Raw genomic sequence first — 20,355 nt, 5'->3', positions numbered from 1 at the left:
ATTGCATAAAAATATACAATATTGTTTAACTATTAACAAAGATTAGCTTTTATGACTGTTAGAAATAACCGTTTTGTTAGGGCAGGTATACGCTCGAAGTTATAAACCGCACGTGTTGGAGTCTGGCTCCGTCTCAAAACTGAGACAGGCTCAAGTCGAACTTTCGACTTCATCTCTATATTACAGTATACTTCTGAATTTAAGTTACAACATTTTAAAGTTTTCTTTTTTATTGCAATCCTTAATATTTATATAAATTCAGTATCTGTCTGGATTTAAGCCAAAAAGGAACTAAATTTAAACATTTTTCTTAAATTCAGTGAATTTTAAGCATTCTTAGAAATCACGGCGCAAATGGAGCTCAAAAAAGAGAAAACAGGTTACGTATTTCACGAAAAAGAGGAAAAATAGGGGAACAAATACAAATTAATTTTTACGTGTCGAATAGAAGTAATCTTTTTATAAGAAATTTTATATTTTTGAATAATGATACATGATTTTTTAATCATTTTTGCTATTAAAGAACTTCCTATTCCAAGAATTAGTCAAAAAAAAAAAAAATTATGATACTTATGAACATAATTAAATATTCGTTTATTTTCAAGAAATGTCATTTCATTCTTAATATAATGAATACGTTAAATGTAAGTTTAAATAAATATAATAACCTTACAGTTTTATTTAAATTCTTTATATAATAGTTTGAAATTATTGGTCAAATAAAAGTTGGTACATTTTTTAATTACAAGATTTAAAAAATATTTAGACAGCTCGACGCTCATTTACAGATTTAAAATTTGAGAGGCTGAATTTCGAACTTGGAATATTCAATTTTTTATTATTTAACTTTGTACGCTTATATTAAAAAGTATTCACCCTCCAATACTTCTTTTTAAAAATTTTATATATTTTCAACTGCTCCAACTTTTTATATTGATTAACAACTTCTGTCGCTGGTTTTCATATTCTCAATATGATTTAAAATGTTTCATTTATACTTGTGTTATGATAAATTGTTTTTTATTTTGTACTTTATTTATTTATAATTAATCTATTTGAGTTCTTCAGTATTTAAATTTAAAAAAGTTAAATTAAATTTGCTTACACGCGGTAGCATATTCTAGTTTTGAAAATAATAATTTTGTTGATGTGAAACGAACAGTTCTTCTAGTTCCTACGTACATTTACTAATTTCAGAACATTTTCCGCATAATTCAAATTTTCTATTAAAAGAAATCGCATATATAAAGAGAAAAGGGGGAAGTTTTTCGAGAATATGGAAAAAAGGAAGAAAGGGAATGACTGTGACTATTGCGTTACTTTTAACTGTCTATTTGGAATACAACATTTTTTCACGTTATTCTTTTAAGTTTTGAAAGTTATTTTTGGAAAAAATAAAGTCCGCATGAGCATTAGATCTTCAATCAGTATTAGTTAAGTTGATTTTGAATTTCTGAGAAAGGATTGGACACGTAGCACGTGTAGGTTTGAGGGATCAGAGGAAAGTCTCATATTGTTCAAAAGCTTCACTCGATCCGCGACTCACGTGAAGGTTTTTGGTTGCCAAAAGGGATGACCGGAAGAGAGAAAAGCCAAGTGCGAGAGTTCTAATTGGATTGACGGTTCGTTAAAGTCTCCCGTGTCTGTCGCACTCACGAGCATCGTGAATTGTCGTTTAGAAACGAGGTCGTGAATAAAATTGGCTTCCAAGTAGAAGAGATAAGAGGAAAAGAGAGAGAGAGAGTGAAAAGAGAAAAAATCTCAAGAGAAAAAAAGAAATACTGACAAGCTCCGAATGCCATGAACCTGATAAACCCACTATTTTTTCACATTTTAGAATTAAAATAGATCTTTTATTTCAACAGTAAAACTTTTCTGAGGAATCAAAATATGGACAAAAATACTTTCATAAAAGAAGATACATTTAAAAGACTATTTGCTATATAGATCTTTATTTGGTTTATCCCCATTTTTTATAACTTATTCTTTATTTGAATTTTTATTAACTAATCTAATTCAAAATTATGTTGTTTAAAGAAATCTGTTTTAAAACAAGTGAAAAAAACGGGAAAATTGAATTTAGCGCCGAAATGTTGCAGTAAAATTAGTCGCGAGATTTAAATATAAAAATTTTTTTAACACTGTGTCTAAACTTTAAACGTGCTCTGTTCAATAAGATATCGAAGCTTTAGGCGCAAAATTCGAATTTTCAATGAAATTTACGATTTGATTTTAAACTTTTTGAATCAATATAAATTTTTTAATTTCCAACAGTCAAACTTTTGTCAGGAATTAATATCTCGACAAAAATATTTTCATAAAAGAAGATATATTTAAAAGACAATTTGATACAGACCTCGATTTGATTTACCTACATTTTTTATATCTCAGACTTTAAACCCCAAAATGCTCTCAAAACAGGAGAACTAGGGTGATTTTTCAGGAAAATAGGGAATAATCGAAATTTTGTTTAAATAAAATTAATGTATGTACTATAAATTGAAATCAATAAAATGAGGTTTTGAATTCCAAATATTTCAAGTAAAAATTTTGCATTTTCAAAAAAATAGTCGAAATTTCATACAAATAGGTTTTTTTGCCAAACAGATGAACTTTTCATCTAAAAATACGAATTTTTAATAAAAGAGATAAGTTTTAATGACAAAAAATCAAATATTTTGGAAAACAGTGGACTTTTAAACATGAAAATATAAATTTTTACACAAATATTTACATTTTCAACCAAAAACATTCATTGTTAATTAAGCCGTTGTATTTAAAAATATACAGTTGAAATTTTAACCAAATGGTCGAGTTTCCAAACAAAAGCGATAAACCTTCAACCAAAAATAGTATTATTTTCCAACAAATAATTAATTTTTTAAGTCAAAACAAACAAATAGTTGATTTTTTAACCAAAACGCCGAAGTCTACACGAAAAATGTAATAGTTGATATTTCCACCAAAAAGATTTTAATTTATACCAGGAACAATTAACTTTAACCAAAAAGTTAGGTTTTCATCCAAAAGAGATGCATTTTATACCAAGAAAGTTAAATTTTCAACCAAAAAAAAAGAATTTTCAATGAAAAAGTTGAATTTTCGACCAAAAAATAAGATTACTTTTTAAGAAAATAGTTGAAATTTCAGAGAAAGAATGAAATTTTTAAGCAAATGGTATAATTTTTAATCAAATAGTTTGATTTTTTATTGGGCGCTATTAACCCTAGACTGGTAAACTGAGCTGGCTCATCCTCTAATGGTAAACCGGGGTTCCGCTCCACCCCAAACTTGTACCGTGGCACAATGCTTTCTATCTGCAGTGAAACAACTTTAATATAGCGTGTTTTCTTCGTTTTTTACTTTAGAAAACAATGGTAATAACAATATTCTCTTAATTTTTCAAAAAATTTTGAATAATTTGGTAAATATGAAAAAAAAACCTGGAAATTCCGCAAAATTGACTTTTTTATGAAAAGTAACGTAGTTTTTCAAGAAATTGACCAACTTAAAAAAATTAAACGGGATTTTAAAGAAAAATAATCTCGCTTGAAGGCCATGTAAGCCACTTTTGCTAATTCTTGAAAAAACCTAATTATTTGAACATCCGAAGTAGAGGGAATTTGAGAAATCTGACTAGGGGTAAAAATCTTAAAAGTACTAGTAAAATTGATTATTAAAAATTAAGATTTATTATAAATTATGAAAAATTGTTACTAAAATTTAACAATAAGGAAATAATGATAAAAACATGTAGGTTTAATATACAGAAGAGCAATTAGAGCACAGGGCGGCCCTGTGCTCCTCACAAACTCTATGATGACACCGTTCACAGAAAGTTTTTGTTTTTCTGTCCGCAGCTCGAGGGCACAGAACACATCGCGCCTGTTTTTCTTCTGTTTGAGCACTTATCAGTGGAGGTGCCTGTTCTTTGAGGATGGCATCGATTGATATACGCAAATCCCGACGAATGCTCGGAATAACGAGTCGTACTCGTGATGATCAGGAATCCTGGTCGGGGCCAGATGGCGGATGAAACACACGCCCAGATCGGGCAGGTCGGGACACCCGATTGAGAAACCCGATCGGTACACGATCAGTCTCATTATAATCCAGTCGTGAATTTCACGAATGGAGATTTAATATAAGTAAACTCGAAACTATCGAATGGTCGTCTCCTTTCGAAGGCCACCTTAATATTTTGAATGTCCAATTAGGAAACGTAAGATTATTTTCGCAAAAAGATTCCCTACAACTTGACATTTTCCAATGCTTTCAAAGAAAATCAGCGGGAAATAACCTATGATTTATGATTCATTAACATTTTACTGTAAAGAAGTTTCAATTTTCTGTCAATTGCATTACTTCTTGAGAAATTCGAGAAGGTGGTTGTAGATAATACTTTCACCGAAAAATTGAGCTATCATTTTTTATATTGTTTTATTTCTTCAAGTCTGTTAAGAAGCAATATAGAACAAAACACTTTTAAACAAAAATGAAGTTTCGAATGAAATATTTCTGGTTATTTTAAATATTATTTACAGAATATGCATTTAATTAATTTTTATTATTAATTATTAATTTTGATCTAATGGATATTTTTATAAGTAAAATGTCATTGTTTATAATAAAAAAGAAAAATAACTATGTTTAGCATTTTAAACTTCATTCGAAACCAATTAGATGCCGAATGCGATGCATGCGCAGTTGAGTAACTAGCTCTTGTTGGAATCCCTACACAATTGCCAATTTGCATTTTGATTGTACTACTTGATTCTGAAATTCATGTTATAAAAATTTGTTCTTAATGTATGTCTGTAATGAATTTATTATTAATAGAGAATCAAAGTTTCAATAACAAAATCGATTGTATCACATATTTTATTCTCATAATCTAAAAACATTACAATTTTGTGCATACTGCAATCCATTTCTTGTCAATAGATTTGATAATTCTAACTCTACATTAAATTGAAAAACCTTGAGTTCTTAAATAATAATTGAAAACAAAAGTACTTGATAAATTTCATCATATAATAATATTTGACTCATCTAATGGTAAATATACTAATTTTACCTAAAACAATTTAATTTATTATTAATGTATTTGAGGTTAATTTTCAATGAGCCCGCAGAGTGTAATTACTTACTCTCCTCTTCCTCGCGCAGGTTTCAAGGTATACTGGCTGGTGTTTGGTGCCTCCGAACACGTGGCTTACTCGCATTATGCATTTTCAATCATTGATAGAATATTATAAACGAGTAGTATATATACAAATTTCACTGTACTGTCAGAAAACATCAAGAAGCACTAGTTCTGCGAGCGCATAGAGATGGCGTTTCAGTAGAATATCGATCTGGCCCGGTCGGGTCCAGGTATGGGCCACAGAGTTCTAGCGATCAGGGCCAGATCGGTATTAAGTTTGAAATCGGTCGACTTCTAAACGGGGTGTGGTTCAACAAGTCCTTTCATAAACTTTTTTAAAAAGCGTTGTCGAGCCAAATTTTCATTTGCACTGCAGAAATTGTGCAAGATCATTGAGTTTATTCCTCCTTGATCGAGCATTTCGAACCAGAAACGCAGGGACCATCGAAGGGTCTTGCTTGTTGTGCTTAAAACGTCCAAATGAAATCGTTATGCTATCCGACTGAAATTTTATATACCTTATTTTTTTCTATTTTTATATTTTTAAAAATTTTCACACTTAAAACTTTTTAATTCATGCTTAAAACATCTATTTAAACTGACTTAACAACAAAATGAAAATCTCTTACCCACTCAATTCTAGAACGTCAATGGTCAACCGGGGTGCAGCGTAACCCTACACTATACTCACTGCTGCACAGAACTCACACCGAACATTAACACGTTCGCTATTTGACCGAGATCGACTACCAAATAGTTAAAGTGAATTATGGTTAGGGTCCTAGACCAACCTGCACCTGCCCTTATTCAGGAGCACACTTTAAACTTTGACTGGGCTGTCGTGGAACCTCGGTTTACCAGTCTAGGGTTAATTCAGTTTGCATTTAAGCAACAAAAAAAGAGGGAAATAGGCGAAAGACTGAAATTTAATATCTTCATACCATTCTTTACTTTGATTTGTATAGAGAACGCATATTATTTAAGCGCCAAATTCGAATTACCGATTAAATGTGCGATCCAATTTTCAACTTTTTAAATTAAAATGTATCTTTTATGGTTTCAAATAGTAAAAATCTTGTGAGGAATCAAAATCAAGATAATAACACTTTCTTTTTGTAAATATAGAAGACCATAAATTAAACCTGATTCTTTTAGAATTTCAAATAAGACATGAACATAAATCTGTTTTTGTGTTATGAGATTCTTTAGATGAGAGACGAATCATTTTATTACGTTTCTAAGAATAATATGCGATGTGTGTGAATTTTAAATGCAATCGCAGCACGAGTCGTTTGATGCGCGAGTAGTCCTATGATGAATCATGACAAAAATGTGTGAAAATTGCTGGCAATTCATGTACATTCATGAGATTTATGCAGGTAACTAAGCTTGAGAAAACGAATGTGTCATGTTTGTGTACATTTTACAGTAAAACGTATTCTTGCGTTTTCTAATTTCATTCAAGTATTGTTACAAAATTTTATTATATTTTAGGAATCTTGAAATTTGAAAAATGTAGAGTTTACGTCTCGAAAATAAAGTCTCTTGAATCGATACTACAGTAGGACTCGTCGGATCGGGACGGACCGGGTCTCCACTTTCGATCAGGCAGGTCGCAGAAACAAATCTAGCTTTACCTCCTGGTAGTAATGTATCTTAAAATGTACAAGGCCCTAACATTTCAGCGGCCGTTACAAGCCGGTCAATTTTCATGCATACAGCACTGACTTCCGTCGCGTGGAGCCTCCTGCGTTTTTACGCGCGTGCGCCTACCAATCACGGTCAGTGGAGTGGGGACTACATCCCTCCGAGGATTTCGATGCGACGAGTCCCGATGCGACAGGTCCTACTGTATTTGCTTTCTTCTTCAGATATAAAAACATTTTTAGAGATCCAGAAGTGATTTCATTGTTAAAATTCCAGTTTTTGAAGTTTATTATTCTTCTTTTCTGTTATAATTAAAAAAATTTCTTTGCCGAAAATTATAAAGTCCTTAGTAATTAAAAAATGTATACCTAATATAGAGAAAAATGTTTCTATGGTCTTTTGAACGATGTAAAAGATGCGTTTGGTTTAATACCAGCTTTTCTCTTTTTTTATTTAAAAATTCAAAAAACCATTCCTATGGGCGAAACAATCAGGCAAAATTTTGTATAGCGGAATATGTTTATTGAATTTCAGAATTCAAAAAATAGGACCGAAAATATAAAAGACGATTTAAACATTTCCTTCATCTCCGGATGCCGTACTAAAATTGTTTCTTTTGGCTCAAATGACTATCAATTTCAGCAGGTTTTACAAATGCTCTTAAAGAGATCTTAATAAAGTAGAAAAATAGTAAAGTCTAAAAAATGCATAAAATAAAAAAAAACTGGACTTTCTCGGTGTAATTAAATAAAAAAATAAAAAAGTTTACTACATACAAATACGTTTTCCTCTTTAACTCGTAACTCTCTTTGTAAAAATGAAATAGGGCTAAACTCTTTAATTATGAGGACAATATGACAAGAATAGGTTACTTTAATTTGAATTTCATCTAAATTAGCGAGTTTGGAGAATCGCCATTTGGCACTCCTGTGAGCACAAACAGAGGTTCAATGGTCCGTGCTAAAAATTTATCTGTCTCACGGTTATATGGCTCCACTCAAGACAACTGCAATAAAAATAAACATGATTGATGTTCTTTTCAGTATTACAATAGGTCTTCATTTATTTGTATACCCTGTGCATTACCGCTTTTTTAACGAAATGGATTACTAATTATCATTTTACTTAATAATTTTCCTACGAATTTTCTACAATAAATTCTTTTGAAAGTGAAGTTACAAATTTATATTAAACAAATAAAAAACAGGTCCATTGACAATAAAATCTTCAATGAAAACTTTGTTTTTATTCAAGACTTTTTCTTCACATTATGCCTCATGAACTTTCTGCTGTGAGTAAACATAAGAAATATATATTTATGATAAAAAGTTAACCCTCAGACGATTTTTAAGTAACTGGTTATAGTTATGTTACTGGAAGACGTAATAATTAAAAAAAATGTAAAAAATTGTTCAATTCTGAGCACACAAAAATGTAAATTATACCATTTTCAATATTTAAATCTAAAATTATGCAACTTTTAAGACTTGCAATTTAAAATGATTTGATTTTCAATTATTACAATTTGAAATTATTCAAATATGAACGCTTCAAGATGACTATCGGAGCTTAAAATTGGAAACTATCCCGATTTCAACGCTTTAAACTTTAAACTGACTACTTGAAATTTTTCAGTTTGGTAAGATAAAAATGTTAAATTATGCTGCAATTTCTTATTCATGAAATTATTTTACAACAAAATATTCAAAATAGCAGAATTTAAAATTAAAAGCGTTTGGGGAATGGATGAATTTTAAATTGAAACGTTCAAAATTGTATATTTAAAATTCAAGAGGTTTACAGTGGTACAATAATTAAATTCGACTTTTTATTTAAAGTTATTTGTTCATAAAATTGTTCAATTAAGGACTTTCCAACAATCTAAGCTTTGCAATTTCAAACTCATCAAATATATGAATTATACAATAATGAATAATTTCATTTATTGTAAAATTATTTAATACCAAGCTCTTTCAGTTGTAAATTATACAATTATGCACATTTTATTTTTAAATAGTGTGAAATAGTTTTAAATTATATTTTTATTCTTCTCTAAAATTATTCAATTTCGAGGGCTCCTATCTTAAAATTGCAATTAAAATACAAACCTTTACATTATTTTCCAATTTCAAACTGTACAATTAAAAATATTTTTGATATGCAGATTCACTTTTTCAAAAGCTTCGAATTTCTGTTTATTCGATTTTGAAGGATTTTAATTCAAAATATTTCACGGTTTAAATTTAATACTGCAAAATAGTTGAAAGGCTGATTTTCGATACGGATATTATGAAAAAATAATTTTGATAATATCGAAAAAGCGACTAACTTTAAGTTACAAGTTACGGGAGAAAAGCTAGGATCGGCTCGAATAGGATAGAAAGAAAGACGTTTTTGCAGGCGCATGTCGCCTACTTTGACTAATTTTAATATAATCATATTTTACGACATATTTTTGAAAAACAAATATATGTAGTGCTTACATGAAAACTAAAATGTGATACGAAGTCCTTTTAAGGCCGAGCGGGAGTTTGCAATAACTGGGTTTTTCTTTACATACTCGTATCTTAACCCTAGACTGGTAAACCGGGGTTCCACGATACTCCAGTCAAAGTTTAAAGTGTGCTCCTGAATAAGGGCAGGTGCAGTTTGGTCTAGGATTCTAACAATAATTCACTTTAACTATTTGGTAGTCGACCTCGGTCAAATAGCGAACGCGTTAATGCTCGGTGTGAGCTCTGTGTAGCAGTGAATATAGTGTGAGGTTGCGCTGCACCCCGGTTTACCATTCACGTTCTAGAATTGAGTGGATAAGTGATTTTCAGTTTTTTGTTAAATCAGTTTAAATAGATGTTTTAAGCATTTGGACGTTTTAAGCACAACAAGAAAGACCCTTCGATGGTCCCTGCGTTTCTGGTTCGAAATGCTCGATCAAGGAGGAATAAACTCAACGATCTTGCACAATTTTTGCATTGCAAATGGAAATTTGGTTCGACAAGGCTTTTTAAAACAGCTTATAAAAGGACTTGTTGAACCACACTCACGAGTGCGACTCGTTATTCCGAGCATTCGTCGGGATTTGCGTGTATCAATCGATGCCATCCTCAAAGAACTGGCACCTCCTCTGATACGTGCTCAAACAGAAGAAAAAAACAGGCGCAATGTGTTCTGTGCCCTCGAGTTGCGGACAGAAAAACAAAAACCTTCTGTGAACGGTGTCGTCATGGAGTTTGTGAGGAGCACAGGGCCGTCCTGTGCTCTAATTGCTCCTCTGTATATTAAATCAACATGTTTTTATCATTATTTCATTATTGTTAAATATTAATAACAATTTTTAATTATTTACAATAAATTTGAATTTTTAATAATCAATTTTACTAGTACTGTTAAGATTTTTACCCCTAGTCAGATTTCTCAAATTGCCTCTACTTTGGATGTTCAAATAATTATGTTTTTTTAAGAATTCGCAAAAGTGGCTTACATGGCCTTCAAGTGTCATTATCTTTCTTTAAAATCCCGTTTTATTTTTTTAAATTGGTCAAATTCTTGAAAAACTACGTTACTTTTAATAAAAAAAGTCAATTTTGTGGAATTTCCAGGTTATTTCATATTTACTAAATAATTCAACATTTTTTGAAAAATTAAGAGAATATTGTTATTACCATTGTTTTCTAAAGTAAAAAACGAAGAAAACGCGCTATATTAAAGTTGTTTCACTGCACATAGAAAGCATTGTGACACGGTACAAGTTTGGGGTGTAGCAGAACCCCGGTTTACCATTAGAGGATGAGCCAGCTCAGTTTATCAGTCTAGGGTTAAGAAATATTTTTGAAAACTAAATATATATAGTGCTGACACGAAAACTAAAATGTGATCGAAAGTCTTTTTATGGCCGAGCGTAAATTTTCCACAAATCGGCTTCGCTTTATATAATCGTATCTTAAGGAATATTTTTGGAAAACAAATATTTATATGTAGTACTGAGATGAAAACTAAAGTGTGATACGAAGTCTTCACCGCCGAGCGTCAGTTTGTAATAACTCGGCTTCGCCTCGTTCTTGCAACTTCACTCGCGGCCATAAAAAGACGAATACGCCTCCTTGGCACAATATGCTATTATAAAAATGAAAATCATACTGACCAACAGCACCTAAAGGCCTCCCTCTGAGTTTTTCGGCCTCGATATAGTGTGCAGTGAGCCACAGTGCTTGAAGTTTTGGATGATTGTGCGGACTGAAGTTGTGGCCTTCGAGTAATTTATAAAGTTCCTTAAAGTTGCCCCGATGGAAGGCGACGATGGCTTTTGCCTTGAGAACACTTTCGTGGCGATGCAAACGGGCACAAACTGGAAGCGACCACAGGAACCTGCTGAGCCTTTCCACCGAACCCGCCTGCTGGAGAACCTGGACAGACGACACCATCGCCTTGAAGACGATAGACAGGAGGGGCACACTGTTAGTCGACAGAACTCATCCCCATCTCCTCTTATTCTAGCTTTAGCGTATCTTGAATATTTGTATTAATTTTTATATTAATTTTTACCAGATCTTGCCAAAAATTGAGTTTTTACCTCGGAGGCACCCAATGAAACGTTTTTTTTGTTCCAGGACGAGAAAAATTTATTAGTCAGGCATCGTCCATCAATAAAGTCACACTATTATTTTTCAGTTTGCCCCCCCCCCCCAAGTGCATGACGTCATTTATGGATGATGTCTTATTTCTTTGCACGAATTTTGATCCACATTGTTTTGAAATTGAAAATTTCGTGTCACTTTTATAAAATTAATAAACGAATATGAAGGGAATTTAAAGTTTCATTTTTGGAACAAGATAGTAAAAATGAATTGATGGCATTTTTCACGGAAAAAATGTTTCGTTAGAATAATAAAAAGGATTAGTTTTTCATAGATTAAAAGATCGACACATTTTTTTTAACAAACTTCAAGTTCTTGGTAATACAACAAAAGTTTTTACTGGCATTCAATTCGGTGGAAATTGTATGGATTTAGCAATTTATTGAATTTTAGACTTAGTTCTGAAATTTAGGCAATGAGGTCTCAAAGTTAGACCAATTTCAAAAAGCAAAATCGTTTAACGGCTAACTTTAGGGCCTTATTTTATGAATTTCAGAATTGAGTATTCAAACAAGTTTTACTTAAATCGAGAAAAATTTTGATGAAAAGGTATGATTAAATTCCGAAATTAAGATATTGAACTTCTTAAAGTAAATTTGAATTTAAGGTGTAACAATTTTAATTATTTTTTACCGAGATCGATTGCTTCAAATTTATAATTATCACTGTAAATAGTTTCGCAGTTTAGTGACTTTGAAATTGATACTGTGATATCGAAAAACTAAGTGGTTACATCCTACTTTACTCCAAATTTGATCCATTATTCTTAAGATAGTGACTGTAAATCCTCAGTATCCCAATTCAAAAACTGATTGTTAAATTGAGACAAATTTTACTTAAAATTCAATCAATTTTTTAAATTTAGTTGTCATGCCAAAAATCAGGTCTCTTGATTCAAAATTTTCTAGGATTTTCAGATTTGACATGACATAATTAGTTACGTTATATGAAAGAAAAAACAATATTTTCAAAAAAAGTTTCAAAGTGGCGAAAAAATAATTATTTTAACAACAGGTTGTGTAACTAAATTTTATCTTACCTTCGCATCTTAGCAAATTAAAAAAATGGTAGAATTTTAATAAATAATCACTTATTTTTCGGAAAAACAATTCCCTATAACTCTACTGTTTTTAATTTTTAAAATAAGTAAATAATCTTCAAAAAAAAGTTACTTGTTTGAAACTGCTGTCTCTAAAAAACTTGTTTGGACGATTTCAGCTATAGAAAAATTAGCAAAAAGTTATAATAAGGAAGATTTCGAACTGACAAAAATGATGGTTAGAATCAATTTTATGTAACTAAAAATTTATTCATGAAAAATAATGTTTTTTGTTTGAAATGACATCGTCAATTATATTATTTTGATTCTTAAAAACATAGACACACAATTTTTTGAGAGATGTGACTTCTGGCAGGTCAACTACCTTTAATCCAGACAAATTTTACTGAATTTAATGTCAAATATTTTAAGATGTAATCATTTAAACTTTTATCTAGAATGAGTCCAGATGGGAGGATTTGATCATATTTATAAAAACATACTCATTAAAAAGTGAAGATACTTCGCAAATTAATTTACAACTTAATGTTGTTGATACTAATGCATAGAAAAATCATAGAATGGTAAATTTCCTAAAAAATATTATAAAATCTTGTAAAAGTCCTTGGATAATTAAAAAAAAATAATAATAATAGATATGCATTAAAAATTATGGAAAAAATGAAATATTTTTAACATATATAATTAGCGTAATTAATATATTACAATATTTTAAATATTTTTGATTAAATCAAATATTTTTACGGACGAAATTATACCAATTTTGCGAGAGAATTTCCAGAAGAATTTGTAACTAATTGTAATTTGTTTGAAACATTTCACTAGACTGGCTTTAAGCTTAGGAAAAATCAAGGGATACAGTTTACACATTTTTTAAATATAGAATGAAAAATACTACAGTAGTTTATGTTTAGAATAAGCCCAATAATATTTCAAATATAATTGTTATTTCTAGAGGTGTTTTAAGTTTTTTAAATATATTTTAAAAATCACATTTTACATCAATAAAAATTATATGATCTATTTGAAAAATACGTAACTTCTGTTTTTATCAAAACTAGAAGAAAAAACTCTAATTTCCTTAAAAATTATTATTAAAATATTTCTATGGAAACTATAGGGCTCATATACAAATAGATATTAAATTTTTTTTAAAATCTATTAAGATAGTTTCTTTAGGTGCGATAAGTCTGTATGGGTTCGTCATAAATTATCAAATGAAAATCACGAATTTTTTAAACTCTAAATAAAAATCTTTCCAAAGAAAGAATAACCAATCAAGTCGATGACCTATAACGAGATGATCGTGACTTGTCGTAATTGAGCTTGCTTCCGATTGTTCGTTGACAAAACGTCGAAGGACGATTGAATAAAATTCTTCGATACAGGGTGATACAAAACACATCAATTTACCATTAACTTCACAAAACTTCTTATTTTTCCATTTCCTTTTCGTTAATTTGTTCACTCTAAAGGATATTTAGTGTACGCTTGTAAACAATACATCTCTTTCTTATTATAAAAGTCGTTTCCAGTGACAATATCATTTTGTAAATATTTATACAAAGGTTTGCCACACGTCATGTAATAGAGTTTAGCGAAAAAAACTTCCGAGCGGTCGATAGTGCAGGTTTCATATGAAAATTGCGTGTTCGATTCTCTTCAAGTCTACTTTTTTTATTTTCTATTGATTAAAATATTTCTTTCACTACAAAAAAAATATTAAACGACACGAAACATCATCATTTGCAGTCCCTTCTTGTGGAAAGAAATATTTTATCAACAGGAAACGACATTTCAAAATTGTCTCTCCCAGCCATGAAACCATTGAAAGTGAACCTTAGTCTTCAAACCAAGTATGAATTTTATCACCCTGTACGTCCATTAATCGTTAGAATAAAATAAAAAGGTAAGTTGCTTTCCACGAAGACGATCCTCAACAGGCATTCGAGGAACATGCAAATTTGTTCGGACACTTTAGTCCCACACCGTGAGAAAAACGTGTCGTCGATCAATTTAAAACAATTTTTGATTCTCAGGAGTGAAAATTAATATTCAGATCTCATCTCTGATAATTAATTTCGATGAAATATTCTTTGTTTGGCTATCAGAACTCCAGAAACCTTCCGGTTTATCTTCCCCAATTAGTATCAAAATTGCTTAAAGTGTATAACTATAAAAAGCAGATCGTAACTATAATAAATAGAACGTCATTATTATACGAACTGATTAATTTGTTAATAACGAAATGTTCTCTTTCGGTGCGTTTATGTAATTTAGGGATAGAAGACACCTATAGCTCCCACGTCAGACGAAAAAAAAAAAAACAAAAAAAAAGAATTCGCTAAAAATAGTAATTGACATTTCGTTTTCATTCCGAATAACGTCATTAATATCCGTCTAACGAGGGTAAGGAGCTACAACGTCTAGCAGCGTACTTGATTTATTATTATTATAAATAACACTGCCTGGAAGATGTCGTAATTATTGAGTTCTGACTATATATATTTATCAATATTGATAAATATATAACCTTTACAATTTAATTTTCTCTTCGAATTTTTTTCTTTTCTACAACTTTTACCAAGCACTTGTAATTTAAAAACTTTTAATGTTTAGTGCAACATTCTAATTGCAATTACAGAATGTTTCTCAATCATTTTAGCAAATTGTTTTAATAAATAGCTGTCTATATTAAAACAAACTGAAAATGAATAAAAGAGCTTGGATAGAATAAAAGAAGTATAAAATAACTTAACATTTATTTAGTATCAGTTGATATTAAAACTTCTAAAGTATACTCATTGAAATTGAACATTCTTATCGCTAATGAAAAAACTGATGGGAATCAGTTTTTATACATAAATAATTTAGCAAATGAGAATCTATTTAAAGAAAATGTGGCCTTTTAATAGTGCTTTCTCTTTGAAAAAAACTAAAGAATTTTTCTTCATTTACAGTTATAATTTACAAGCGAATTTAGAATTTTAAATGCAGTGGTAGCAGCGTTTTTGGTTAGACAAGACATTGCAAAGTACCAACATTTATAGACCGAATCCATTCCAGATCATGCGGCGGGTCACATGTTCAGGATTGTCTTGCCAGTGCATTTTTTTACTTGGAAAATACAGACACGTATTTTTTTAATCAACATGCATTTTTGCACCCTTTCACAATCCAGAAAAAAACTGTTACAGTTATTTTGAATAAAAAAAAGAAAAGAATTCTCTAAAAATCTTTGTTTTTTGCTGAAATTGTTTGGAATAATAGATACTGATGAGAAAGGCAAAGAAAGAATAAAAAATGATATCTATTTCGATTTTTTGAAAAAATCAGGAAAAATAAAAATCTTAAAACTGCATAAATTGCAAAAAGGGTAAGGTTTTGAACCATTTTTTATTTACCTTTTTGTGGATTTTGAAAGAGCGAAAAAAAATGAATAACCTAAAACAAGTGAAATCTCAATATCTCAAAAATTCAAAAATGGTATGTGTTTTACCGTAAAATTTTGAACTAAACTAATTTCACCCTTCAAAATCCTTATTATTTTCCACATAAAACAGCGTCTTGCAATGCCAGGTCGAATTTAAACATTCCAGAACGATTCCAGGTTTTCCAGTTCAACTTTTGAAAAATATCGAGGGCCAATTTTTAAAAAAATAAATTAAAAATCTAAGCTTAAATCAATTTCAATGTACTGTTTACAATTTATTTTGCAGAAAAAGTCGTGTACGCTACCGACGGAAATTATCTACATTTTATAATATTAACATGCACCTTTTTTCCTTAGAATAGCGCGAAAGGTAAAAAATTCTGCGTCTAATAGGCCCACGTTCAATTCAACTTTATCACAAGATTTTCCAAAGAATGCCAAATTGATATATTTTCGAGAAATTGGGATAACTTAAAAAATAATTTAATTTTTTTAATTTATTGAGCTCATTCTGAAGGTAGGTCTCCAAAGTATTTTACTAAATCTTCCAATCGAATCTAGGAACAAAATTCTAAAAACGTCTCTTTAAAATTACCCAAAGGTCTACGATGACTTTTTATAAAATTTTCACTTTGTCTTGAACTTGGAGTGTTCAGACGCAGAATTTTATTAACTTTCGTGCCCTTGACAGGAAAAAATGTCATGTTATGATTATAAAAAACTAAGTACTTTAGCAACAGTTCAAAAAATAGGTTGGTAGATAATTTACGCTGGTACTATACATAAAATTATTAAACAATTTCAATTTTAAAAATGTTTTCAACTACTATTTCATTCTAAACAAAGTTTTTTAATATAGTAAACAAATTATTCATATTTAATAGTAAAAAAAAGTAACTCCCGTGCTCATGCAAATCGCTAGAATGCAACCTAATAAATTCCTATCAATCTGAGTTTGTAAAATAAAGAAAAAAGTACTAAAATAATTATTAAAACTTTAAATGGCATACACATGTTCACTCTTGTTCAAAATTCCAGGAATTTTCCAAGTTTTTCTAGAAATCTATGATTTGAAATGATTTCGGTCCATAAAAATTGATAAAACTTTAATTTTCTAAAGACTTTCTGAAAAAAATTATGATATTCACCCTGACGGAAATTTTTAACGGGAGATGCGAAGCGTAATTTATAATCACATCTATTTGGCAATAATTTATATCCTCGAAATTTCCTGGAGTCTCTTATTAGGAGATAACCTCGTACATTGTAATGAAATGTAGCATACAACTGGTCGTAACTTTACGATCATTTTCTCCATTCATGCTGGCTTCAATTGGATATTTAATAACCAGACAGGTTCCTATATTCAAATTTGCGTGCACTGGTTGTTTATTACTGCCAAGTAATGCGGGTCGAAACTCGATGGGCAATTTATTATCTTCGGGGATTATTAAATTGGACGTTAAATCTTGTCAATTTAGCCCACTAAGTGAAAAAAATGTTTATCTTTCAGGAAGATTTAATAACAATATTTAAATATTTATTCCACTCTCTTAAGATAAATACTGAGTCACGCGACAACTCGGTAGCTATATGACAAATGTCAAAACTGGAAATGGTACATGAGAGTAATTTATGCTAATTATTCGTGTAGCGAGATAAGTTATCGTGTAAAATTGCTTTCATTTGAATGTTCGATTTGTTCCTTGATTTAACTGTTAGTATTTAAAGCTACTTTATTTTCAAGGCTAGAATTATAAACAAAATTTTGTTATTAATATATAATATTATTGACATAACTTTAATTAATATATGAAGTTTTAAGTAAAATAATAAATTTTGAGGGCAGCCTGAGCCTAGTTTACTTGAAAAAAGTGAAAAAATAATCTACTTAAGCCCAAAAAGTGACCAAAAGTGACTAACGCTCTTTTGAATTAAAAAGAATGCAAAAGCATTAGAAAAATTAGAAGAATTCCAGATTTATTTGAACGAAATTAGGATGAATAAAAAAAATCTAAAGAATAAAATCATAAATTAAGTAAGATTCGAATTAGAAGAATATAAAGGAAATGAGCAGAATTCGGGAAAATTCGTAAAAATTCAAGGTGAATTTGTCAAATATATCAATTATTTGATTTTTTTAAATATTCCACTGATGTTATCAAATTTGGAACTAATTGAGGTGACTTGAGAATGAATTTTAAAAAACTACATTTTTTAATTTTTGAATTCAAGTGAATTCTAAAAATTTCACCGAGAAAGAAATTCAAGAGACTTTTTGATGAAACTCACAAGAATTTGAAAGAATGTAATTGGGAAAAAATTTACAAATAAAAAAATTTCCATTGAATTGAGTAAATGGAAGTGAACAGAATTTAGGAAACTTCAACCAAATTTTAGGTGAATCGAAAAGAAATTAAAAAATGAAAATTACATAAAATTCTTACGAATTTAGAGAAATTTAAGAAAAATGAGAAAAATTCGATAGAATTCATGAAAATTCAGTGTACATTTTTTTTACTTCTAGTGAATTCATTTAACTTTTTCAATTTGAAATTATTTGCAAAATACCATATTTAAGGAAATTAAAAAGAATTTGAACTGCGTAGAATTGAGTAAATTATAAGAATACAAAAATCAAGAGAATTTTAAAGAATTCAGGATAAATTAAGATCAATTCAGGTGATGAAATTCATACGAAATCAAAATAAATTATTAATAATTCAAGTAAATAGAATAAAAAATTTTATTTCAAAAAATTGCCATTCAATTAAGTTAAATAAAAGTGAATGAAATTAGTAAATAAGAACCTGATAACATTCATAAGAATGCAGGGTGAATTTTAAAGTTTGCAAAGTGAATTTAAAAAATTGAAAATCCAAGAAAGATCGATTGAATTCAGCGGATTTTAAGGGAATTTAAAATAATACAGGGTAAATTCAAAATAAATAATTCAAGTAATTAAACAAATTCAAACAATAAAAAATAGTCCATTTATTTAAGTATAACTGTAGTGAATGTAAAAGAATTTAAAAGAATTCAAGGGAATTCGATGAAATTTATAATTAAATGAAGACAAATGACAAAATACTTCAAGTGAATTTTAGAACAAAATTCGTTAATATCACAAAAAATCCATTGAATATAGATAAATAGGAGTGAATAAGAATTTGATAAAATCCATAGGAATTCAAGGTGAGTTTCAAAGTCTTGAAAGTGAATTAAAAAAAATGAATATCCAAAAAAGATCCTTTGAATTTAGTGCATTTCAAGACAATTTCAAATAATTCAGGGTGCGTTCAAAGTAATTTAAATTAGTAAATAAAAATGTATAAGTCCAAAATACTCCATTGATTTCAGTAAAACTGGAGTAAATATTGTAGAAGAATTTAAGAGAATTCAAGTAAATAGAACAAAATTGTAAATGCCCAAAAATATCCATTGAATTCAGATAAATGGGAGTGACCAAGAATTTAATAAAACCCATAAGAATTCAAATTGAATTTAAAAGAATTCAGGGTGAATTCCGAAAAATTCAAAGGAATTCACGTCTAGATCATAATCCGACAATTCATGACTTAGCGTTGTGAATAATTTGCATGCGGAGAGACTGCCAATTTGTTGACTACTGTCGCATTTGAGGCCCACTCAAATTCCAAGACTATTTTCACGGATGCGTAAATTTTCCGAAAAATATAAGATGCGAACGCAAAATTGGTAAAGGGGAAATCAATACATAAATTTAGAAAAAAAAGGATGAAAGTCTAGAAGCTGTATAGCCGCAGAGGGTGTCTAAGGCCAGATGGCTACAATCCAAGTTCTATCATCATTGCTGTCAGGATAGCTTTAAACTGTAAGACGATCTCTGTCGGAGAACTTGCCAGCAGGAATCGGCTTCCAGGCATCAAATAATTTACAAAAAGAGCACAATGTTGCCTTTGTCGAACATTATGAGTTGCATAATTTAAAATTCTTCGATTGGTAAATTGCAAAATTCGTGAGGCAGTTATTTTAATTTTATTTCTATTCGCCAGCTGTAAATATATCCCTGGTGGAAGAGTTTTTACAAGAAAGTACAATAAACTACAAACATTTTTAGAGGAACCTACAAATAAATTCAATATACAACTCAAAATTGTGTATATTATTCGGACGAATTTTGCATTTTCTTTGTATATTGTTGTATTTTATTGCAGTTTTTATTTCCTACACGAATTTTAAGAAAGGCATAATTACAAGAATGTACAGGAATTTACATGTTTCGCCAAATAGTTATTATCTTTTAATATTCTACTATCCCGTGTGGAAAATGCCAAGCTTAGCCTTTTTTTACTAGTGGCCCTCCAGAGGCCCTATAAAGGCAGCCCACTGTGGGAATGCCCAGCTGGGCCCTCGCTAGGGTTTATGTATTTGCCCCTTCATTTTTATTACGAAA

General features: G+C 29.9%; 1 protein-coding gene across 1 annotated transcript in view; it reads right to left on the bottom strand.

The window, feature by feature from the left end:
* Positions 1 to 20,355, bottom strand: part of LOC117179916 (homeobox protein SIX1-like) — an 84,564-nt gene that overhangs the window by 57,963 nt on the left and 6,246 nt on the right. The window contains exon 2 of the mRNA XM_033372122.1: positions 10,935 to 11,217. Within this exon, the coding sequence (XP_033228013.1) occupies positions 10,935 to 11,217 (283 nt within the window). The remainder of the gene's footprint in view (positions 1 to 10,934; positions 11,218 to 20,355) is intronic.

The sequence above is a fragment of the Belonocnema kinseyi genome, chromosome 9, assembly GCF_010883055.1.
Source record: "Belonocnema kinseyi isolate 2016_QV_RU_SX_M_011 chromosome 9, B_treatae_v1, whole genome shotgun sequence".
Classification (NCBI taxonomy): domain Eukaryota; kingdom Metazoa; phylum Arthropoda; class Insecta; order Hymenoptera; family Cynipidae; genus Belonocnema; species Belonocnema kinseyi.
This window is presented reverse-complemented; position numbering and strand designations above follow the sequence as displayed.